Source organism: Dipteris shenzhenensis, chromosome 30 (assembly GCF_047967505.1).
Source record: "Dipteris shenzhenensis isolate YYH24624 ecotype China chromosome 30, Dip_SZ_1.0, whole genome shotgun sequence".
NCBI classification, from domain to species: domain Eukaryota; kingdom Viridiplantae; phylum Streptophyta; class Polypodiopsida; order Gleicheniales; family Dipteridaceae; genus Dipteris; species Dipteris shenzhenensis.
In genome coordinates, this window is record NC_141625.1 from 47,597,279 (window position 1) to 47,607,471 (window position 10,193).

General features: G+C 41.0%; 1 protein-coding gene across 7 annotated transcripts in view; it reads left to right on the forward strand.

Annotated features, from left to right (window-relative positions):
- Positions 1 to 3,278, forward strand: part of LOC147882235 (uncharacterized) — a 39,278-nt gene extending 36,000 nt beyond the window's left edge. For all 7 annotated transcript variants that reach the window (XM_087401730.1, XM_087401727.1, XM_087401734.1 and 4 more), the window contains 3 exons: positions 1,464 to 1,846; positions 1,959 to 2,019; positions 2,150 to 3,278. In XM_087401730.1, the coding sequence (XP_087257856.1) occupies positions 1,464 to 1,846; positions 1,959 to 2,019; positions 2,150 to 3,019 (1,314 nt within the window). In that variant the 3' untranslated portion in view covers positions 3,020 to 3,278. The remainder of the gene's footprint in view (positions 1 to 1,463; positions 1,847 to 1,958; positions 2,020 to 2,149) is intronic.
- Positions 3,279 to 10,193: the final 6,915 nt, after the last annotated feature.

Consider the following 10,193-nt stretch of genomic DNA (forward strand, 5'->3'; position numbering starts at 1 on the left):
CGAAATATTTCTTGTTCTTTAGGTTCATACTAGTCTACATGTTACCAAATTAAACTAAGGATTTAGAGTGGGCCTATTCATCAAAAGGGACGAGAATTGTCTCCTCCATCATGAAAAGGAAAAATTGGAATTTTCAATCACACGAATTTTTAAATTTTAAATTTAGGCAAGGAATGTTTTTGCCTGCCTATGCATGCACACACCCAACTACCACAAGGGGGTTAGAAATTTAGCCATTTTTTGTAGGCATTTGGCATGCCATGAGATGAGCTCCACAAACGAGTTGCTCAATCGATTAGATTGAACAACATGGATAGTGTAGTTAGGACTATGTGTTGCAAGGAAGTCATGATCATTGATGTTCATGGCAGCCAACATAATTTGTCCAAAGTCGATGATGCATGAGAAGATTGTGGCTTTGAATTGATGTTCATGGCAGCCAACATCCTTTGTCCAAAGTCGATGATGCATGAGAAGATTTTGGAAGCCACAGACAAAAAGCAACAATGATAGCTAATGTCGTGTCCAGCTACACAAGGCACACACATGTCAGGCATCTCAAATGGCGACAATAAAAATGGAAACCAAGACCTCCCTAATGGGAACAGTTCTTATCCATGAGGTTGTTGCCTTGGAGACAATCTTACCAATATTCATTTGATGGCCTCTGTATTTATATCCCTTCTTGTAGTCGCTCCCTCATCCGAATTATTTCCTCTTTAATCTCCTATTATGACAATCCCCTTATCCCCCAGCACTATCTTTGATGATGTAATGCATTTGATATGGGAGAGTAAGCGGTTTCTACTTTTGAAGCTTGATCAGGTGTTAGATACTTATTCGTCATTGAATCTTTTTCTTTTTCTCCCTTAAAAGGGAAGGGAATGCTAGGGGGCACTCATGTTACCTTTGTTAGCACTACGCAACGCTCTAGTTACATTTTTGTTAAAAAGTGTCCCACACACTTTGTTGCCACGTGGCCCCCTTCTTTTTTGGTTCTTTCTCACACACACTTTCTTTTTTTAAGAACTCTCTCTCTCTCTCTCATGGAGTTTGCAAATTAGTCAAACTTTCCTATACACGGGCTTCCATCACAGGTGTTGAAAATTAATCATTCATTCATCTTGACAATTGTTTTCCTTTGAGAGAACCAATTGAAGGCAATGCTCACTTAGTACTTGTACTCCTTTGTTTAATGTATGCATTATAGCCCATCTTTAGGATAGTAAAGGTCATTGTTGTCACATTCATACAAATGTTGAAGTGTACTTATTCTTGTTTTGTCCTTTCTCCCTAAGGGGAGAAAACTCAGCTGGTAAACGAAACTAGAAACTTTTTGAATTTGAATTCGAAAACGGGGTAGGGATTGGCCATGCAGTGCACTCCTTGTGCTAGCGAGATTGAAGAGTTTATACAGGTCGTAGGTTAAGTATTTCTAACTCGTGCATTTGTTAATTGGACAGCTCGACAGGAGATATCGTCAATACCGAGATCAAATGCAGTTGGTCATTACTTCCTTCGAATCTGCTACTGGACTTGGCACGGCTGCGCCCTACACAATCTTGCTGCGGAAAGCCATGTCAAAACACTTCAGGGGATTGCGGGACTCAATTAGTGATCATATCCAAGAAGTGTGTAAATCTCTTGGAGAGGAGTTGTCCAGCGTCCCTATACTCAATCGAGGAGAAACGCCTAGACTGCGGGTCTTGGACCAACGATTGCGGCATCAGCGTGCTTTGCAGCAAATTGGCATGCTACAGCAGCAAGCATGGAGACCCCAGAGAGGACTCCCCGAGCGATCCGTTTCTGTACTGAGAGCGTGGCTATTTGAACATTTTCTACATCCGTAAGCACATTACTTTGATGTGGATATTTCTTCTTCTCATAACATTGAGCATGCAACTGTTTATTTGGCTGACAAATCTTTACAGAGAAGGCTGACAAATGTTTCGTTTCAGGTACCCCAAAGACTCAGAGAAACTTATGCTCGCTCGATTGACGGGTCTCACAAGAAGCCAGGTAAGTTCGGTTTCATTTTGGTTAACGACATTTTTCAATGCTCCTGAATCTTTGATTTTGTATAGGAATCCTACCGGTATCTCAGGCAGGCAAAACTCTTATAGATTTCTGAAAATATTGTTGAAAGCAGGTTTCCAACTGGTTCATAAATGCACGAGTTCGATTATGGAAACCCATGGTGGAGCAGATGTATGTAGAGGAGAGTAAAGATATTGAGCATGAGACGACTCCAGCAGCTCCAGATGGAAGAAGAACACAAGATGAAGAGAAGGCAGAAGGCAGCTCTGGGCTGCAGCAAGCGGCGAGAGACCCTAGAGGCAGTGGCCAGGAGAAGCATGAAACAAGGGACATGGCTAATTCCTGCTCTTACGCACTGGTCTCTAGACAGCCGGATTTCGTTTTCGGAGGCAGCGCAACTTCGATGCCAAATTACGTACCGCGGGAGAGCGGGAATGCTGGATTAACATCGTACGTAATGCAACAGGGAGGGAAGGAGGGGACAAGTAATAATGCAGAGATGCAAATGATAGGAGCAAGCTTGCATGAGGAGGTGGGCGGGGCAAGCATGGATGAGATGGTGGGCAAGGAACGGGAAGGTTACGCCGGAGGACTGATGGGCGTGAAACAATGGATGATGGAGGCTGCGACATCGCTGCAGGAGCAACATGAGCAAATGGACGATATCAATGCAGCTTACAATATGTTGCTAAGCAGAAACAACAGTCCTCAGGCCGGAAGATCATCAACAACGAGCTGGGCAGATGGGCATGGCTTGCAACGCAGCAGCGACATGAACATCAACGCCAACTCCATCTCCAATTCCACCACCGCCATCACCAGAAACAACGCAGTCACTCTCACGCTGGGCCTTCAACAAGCCGCCACCTCTACCTCCCACCTTAATTCTACTCAGCAGTTTCTTCTTCCTCATCATCCTCAGCCACCACCCGCCTACAATGTGTATGAGCCGCGTCGTCCTCGGGAAACCTTCCCATTCTGATCTTTCTTGTCTCCAGTTGTTGTGCACTGAATGTGTATGGAGGTGACATGACAAACTGATGTGGATTAATGTTATACCTTTAGCAAGGGAACGACTGCTTAGTTTAAAGACTAATAGAAAGTCTTTGTAATACTGTTACACACTGTGATTGTCGTCAGCAGCAACTCTTGCTAGCGTTCGATCACGCTAGGTCTCACGATGGACAGCAGAGGCCGTGGGAAGTGCATGCATGATACAATGTTCACGAAAATCATTTTTTACAACAAATCAAACTTTAATAGCAAATATGCCTTCAAAATCTTTTAATTTCATACAAGTTCAAACATCGGAAAAAGAAATACGCGTTTGGAAAAGTAACGTGTGAAATGAACGGGAGTCGTCCATAGCCCAGCTTTATGGACAAAAACATTATCCAAACATCCCACAACAAAAAGATTATGCAAACATCCCTCCTCGAGAGCATTACCCCTACATTTTTATCATGCTCCGCGAGTTTAGAGAAAGAAAAGAAGCAAAACATAGAGGGTAAGCGAGGGAGATAGCACTTGATATATGGAGCTACAAAGCCTGAATCTACATCTAACTAGTGCTTCTCATCCCAAACTTCTAGAATGCATGTTTGCTTTTTAACAGTGTCTATAAGTTGTATTATGGATATCTTTCAGATGTCTCCTTGGATTATTCCCCCCTCCAAGATACCTATATACAATGAATTTGAAAGAATTCCATTGTAGACCACATTTCAAATTCTGTTAAATTTGTCTTCAACTTGTAGACCACATTTCAATCTTGAACATGAGACCAAAAGAATATAGGAATAAAGATTTGGAACAAGACCATTAAAGCATTACAACTGCTACATTATAGGTGGAACATGTATCTTGAAGAGTATAGGATATAATAATTAATTCAAAAACATCAAAATTTTAGTTTGCATATACATGCAACCAAGTAATCATTCAAAACTACACTAGGTGATCTTCTCCTCAACCTAAGGACACACCTAATCGAGAACCTTAGGTATCATTTAAGGAGTGCTAAATTTTTTCACACCCACCCCACACCCATTCGAGGGCACGCTCCATAACTTTATCTTGATTTGTTGAAAACCAAAATGGATTGAAAATTTGGAATCCAAACTAGTGGGACTACTGCATGGTGGTCTTAAAACATTGATAGTGGGTGATATTGGTATCTAGATTCATGGTGGTCTTAAAACATTGATAGTAGGTGATATTGGTATCTAGATTCACCCTGGAATGGAACAATTTAAAAATGTCCAATTTGTGCATGTGTAAAGATCTTTTTATAAATTCAACCTTGTTTACAATTTTGTATTCAACCTTGTTTACAATTTTGTATTTGTTCTTTTTCCATGCATTTTTGGAGCTTGCTATTTGGCTCATAAGCATGTCAAAGTTCACCGCATTTCAGCATCAAACCCAATAGCGTGCTCTTTGGCGTATTTGTATTTTAAAGCAATTTGGACCACATTACACTTGTATGAGGGCAATCGGTATATGCAATTTTGCTGACATGTATCATCGGAGGAGAGAAACATGGATTTGTGGGCGGTATTAAAATGTTAGCTTTAAAACATTGTATTAAAAGGTTTTGAACGTTTTTAAATTAACCCTGGGGGCCCCAGTAGCGAATTTTATCCAGGATCGGCTCTAGCAGGTTCCCGAGCGGTATATCCATACACCACTCGGTATTTCGACAAAACACCACATGGTAATTCATTATACCGCTTGGTGTTATGTACATAGAGTGGTGTTTCACTACTTCGAGCAGTATAATTAACTACACCAGCCGATGTTTAAAGCTACACCGCTCGATATTGTTAATGTTATTTAAACCAACGTAGTGCTCGTACCATTCACAGAATCGAGATTCCTAGAATACTGAGAGAATACTATGGAGTCTTGGGAAAGACAAAAAGCATAAGAAAGAGGATAAACAAAGCTACAAAGAAATTTGTAAGTTTTGTTAGTCCTTGTAAGTTCAAAACAGTATCTAGTGCTAGTGGTGGGCTCGCTTTTGCCGGTTGGAATCCACTCACACTTAGATACTAATTGGATAATTAGCATTTACTGAGTATTAAGTGAAGAGTAAGTTAGTTGCATGTGACATTGTACGTAGCTTTGGAAAAATAGATGATTTTCATTTTTTGCATTTAGTATTTAAGTTGTAACTTGTCTAGATTCTAGATTCTTGGGTCAACATTAGCTTGGGTGTAGCCAATCACGAAACTGTTTTTGGGGCCATTTTGGGGCTGCGATGCGATGTGCTTTTGGGTGAATATTTGAATTTTACGCGGACCCGTGCTCTCGTTGAAAATTTTTTCGACGTCATGAAGGCACACTGGCGTAATAATGAGACACAATCTATTTGTTTAGAACACCGCATAGCTCGATACATGGGATCTCTGTACTGCTTCATGCAGCATAGGCTCTAGCCTACCTCACCTGGTCACTTATCATAGTGCAGCCTTTTGTTGTAACTTTGCCACCTGTCACTAGGCACGCACCCATGCATATCATTAAAATTGAAGGTTGGCTTGGAGAGACCACTGCACTAGTTTTTGCCGTAATAATTAGATGCAATCTATAATTTTGAACACCGTCGCAATGCAGTCTCTACCTCGTCTCTGCTAACTACTTGTAATCATGCAGCCTTTTGTCGCGCTGCTTTTGCTACAGCCCATGCAAATCATATGTTGGCTTATAGAGACTACTCCACTGGTTTTTGATGTAATAATGAGACGCAATCTATCATTTTGAGCATCGCCTCAGCGAAGTCTCTGGCCTTTGACCACTTGTCATCACCCAGAATTCTAGGTTCTCTTGAAAGACCACCGCACAGGTTCTTGGAGTTATAGCTCCGTTACCTATTTTTATGTATTATAGGAGGAAATCTATGAAAGCCACCACGTTGGTTCTTGGAGATATATATTTGTGTACAATTGAACTTTCAAAAAATGCAATTGATGATATGGCCCTTGAGGGGTCCCCTCTAGGGGCAAGGGCCATATCTACGTGCATTATACAATATATAGGATGCCATTGGATAGAAATGGCATGTCGATATGGTCCTTGCCCCTAGAGGGGACCCCTCAAGGGCCATATCATCAATTGCATTTTTTGAAAGTTCAATTGTATTTTTCTAGATGTATCTCCATGCAACCACAAAGGTGGGGTCGTTAGAGTTATGTTAGCACTATTTTGGTCATAAACCAAGGAAATTATAGTCCTTCTTTCTTGGTATTTTAGTCCTTGTTACAGTAAATATAAATGATGGCAAAAGTATAATTTATTGATTGAAAATTGAGCAAAAGAGATTACAATGTACATTTACATCCAATAACAGGTTATATAAAAATTATCAACTAATACCAAGCAAAAATTGAACAGAGGATCTTACATTTATAAAAACTCGGCAATTGCTAAGAGCCTTAAACAAAATATTACAGGCAGTGGCTATAACCATTCAAATACAAATATAAAAGTTAACAACGGTGCATACTGAGAGCCTCAAATTGAACAAAAAGAGATTACATAAATGCCTTAGAGACCAAAACATTACATCCAGTGAGCCAAAAGATTGTTGAGAGCCCAAAAGATTACATCCAGCCAATTGTTGAGAGCCTCGTCTGAGCAAGAGGGAATTTGTACAACTCAGCTTTCCACCAGTCTGGCTTGTTGCATTAAAATTTTTTAGGGAGCCAAAGGAGGATACGATGGAGAGGCCAAAGACATGGACATTGCCAGGACTCAGATTACGGCCCCCCCAACAAGTTGAGAGTACTTTGCTCTGAAAATATTGAGGCCTTCGTCGACATCTAGGGAGAACCCATACAGCACAACCATAAAGAGGCCCTCTATGAGCATGTTATCTAAGGTGATGACATTCAGATGTGTGGGGAATCTCTTGTGGGAACGAAGGGTCTCCACTAGTGCTAGCATTTCTACTCCAGGTGAGTGCAATGCAATCACCTTATATGAGAAGGCAAATATTATTGGGATCACAGAGCATCGAGGGGGGGTGGTACTAGGCATACTGAAGATTAGCAAGGAAGCAGATGCAGTGATGAGAGTTGGAGGAGGGAGCATGGAGCAAAGTGGAGTAGGGGCAAAAAAGAGCTAGAGGAGGGGTGTGGAGCAGAGTAGCAGAGCATGGGCAGATCAGAGCAACGTAGCAAAATGCGAAATGCCATGGATCTTATATATATTATAAAGTTCGAGCAACTGTGGTGGCTGGAGCCCGGGGTTCCATCCATATTATTGGAGGCCACCGTGGTGGAATCCCCCAGACGGGTTGGTAATCATAAAGAAGACGCCATGTGGTGCCACTCTGGTGGTTGGTAATTAACTACCAGCTTAGTGGAATCTTAGCCACGACAGACATGGTTGATGAGAGCCACCACCATCGGGTAGTAATTCTCATTACCATGTCTAATCACTCATTACCATGCACTCTAGTACTCTACTCAGCATGCGAGCCCGTTGATTGTTGGAAGTGTGCCAAGCTTTAGTCGAGACTGTTGCTCATAGACGATGGGCGAATTGGCTTAAGAAAAAGATGCAGTACGCAATACCAGGCTCTAAATGTGTGCATCTTGTACAATCATCTCTATTCTAGAAAAATGTCAAAAGAATAAAAGGTGTAGAGCCATTTGTAATAGTATTGAGGATGGTCAAAGCTGATGCCTTTGTTATGGGTAAAGTGTAAGGAAGATGTCTGAAGCAATATGACAAGTTAAAGAATTTGTGCGCTTTGCACCTAGGGAGAAGCAAAAAGTGGCATATTTAGCCGATAAGAGATGGAAGCAAATGCACATCCCTTTGCATGGAGCTGCATTTGCAGTACATCCACAATATCAAATGCATGCTCAATCACAGAATCTTGAAGTCATACAAGTAACTTTCAAGAGGTTTGTAAAAACTTACTTCTGGGAGATCAAGGAAAATTGGCCTACCAGCAACGAGTGAGGTATACGAATCGTGAAGGCTCTTTTGGAGATCCTTGGAATCTTGATGCTACTTGGTTGAAGGAATATGGTGGAGAGACATTGGAGTTGCAATATGTTGCAACTCGTGTGCTCTCTATTGCTACATCATCGGGTGCATGTGAGCGAAATTGGAGTGCATACGATTTTATTCATTCTAAAAGATGCAATCGCTTAAAGCCATCAAGAGCTGCAGATTTGGTATTTTGCTTTGGAAATCTACGATTGTTGAAAGGATTCAATGTTGTAGCTAGGGCAGCAAGTGAAGCCACTGTAATGAGAATTGCTAGATAGTGATTGACTACTAAATTAGTTGCTGAGGGTGCATTCAGTGAAGAGGAAGATGAGCTTGAGCTACTCAGTGACAATAATGAAGTCGAAGAGATAGACGATATTGTACCTGTGTTGAATGCAATATAGAGTGATAGAAGAATATGATAGGTGATAAGCTCTAATTATATCAGATATAATGTTGTATGCGAGGGGATGGATGGGAGAATATGTCAAGCGATGGAAGAGTGCATATGCTCATATCCATCTTGTCTCATTTTGTACTTGTTTGAAAGGTTAGAACCTTGTGGGCTACAAGCGATGTTGTGTTGTAATTATTGCGATTGTGGATGATTTTGGTATACATAATAGTTAGAGACAACCTTGCGACTTGCAAATACTTTCAAGGCAACATTGGAAAGTTGGAAAGAATAATCGAATATGCGCAATTGAAGTTTATATTTTCAAGTCTCAAAGGTTGATCTAGCTATTATGTGCACTAATTCACGTCAATATATTTTAATATTTTTGCATTAACTTTACAAGTCCACCTAATCCACTGAAAACCACTTAAATCACTTATACCAGTTAGTTCACTTAGATCACTTAAATCACTTAGTCCACTTAAATCACTTAAGTCACTTAAATCACTTAAATTACTTAATCCACTTAAATCACCTAGTCCACTTAAATCACTTAAGTCCACTTAAATCAGTCAAGTCACTTAGTCCACTTAAATCACTTAGTCCGCTTAAATCACTTAAGTCACTTATATCAATTAGTCCACTTGAATCACTTAACTCACTTATATCACTTGAACCATCATTGCATAAGTTGGAGAATGATAAAAATTGTACAATGAAACAAATGCACTTAATCTAGATTATTATATTCGAAGAAGAGTATTATAAAGTTATATATGAAGTTTACAATGTACATAATTATGCAGTAGGATCCACATCTACTGTTCCCTGAGTGCTTGAACCTGCACCCTGCGAATCTATATTAGTGAGGTCCTTAAAATAAAAAATGTCAGTATCCTCAGCTGCATCCAAATCTCCAAAGTCCTGTTTGTAGCATGCAAGCTTAGACTCCAACATCTGTACACGTGCTTGCAGGTCCTCGATCTCTTTGGCTTGTGATACAATGCGATCTTGTAACTCCTCAGCAGTAACACCTTGTTGACAGAGTGGTATGGCAGATGTGGCCAAGTCAACAAGATCACTGTGTACCTGGGGAGTTAGCACGCGAGGCTCACGCGAGGTCTCTAAGACACAGGCTCTCTGCTCTCTTTCCTTGCTTGCTTGTACTCTGTAGGATGTCCCTTTCCTGACAAGTGATGCTTGTCATTCCAATCCACATGTCAATGCAAGACATCATAGACATACACCTGCTGAATGAAATACATGGGTATTTGTTGGTTGTTGGGGATGCTTCCTTCCACCTCTGTGAATCGTTGAAGAAGGATGTGGGGCTAGGGTTTTTGCTGCAATTCTGACAACTTGGGATGTGCACATTTATTCCTAGCATTTCCTAAACAAAGAAACAAGGTGTTTCTTACGAACTCTGATGGACATAGTCTTTGTCCTTGTCAAAGAGAGACTAGGTCGCCTTGCATGGTATCGTCATCCATTGGACCAGCAACAAAAATACCTAGCCCCTCTCTGCCTAGCATCTCTCTTTGCGCTTGTAAGATAGCTTGAGACTTGGCATGATTTAGCTGGTCTACTAAATCAGCCTCTTGAGGCACAAAAGCACCTTGTGGGCCCTCTTGGATTGGAGGTTGCTCTGGTTGGGGAGGATCCTGTGGGAGAATGTTCTCTAAGTTCTCTCCCTCCATGCTCATAATTAGCCTAAAAAATGACAACAAGATAGAATGAATTTGTAACCACAAAT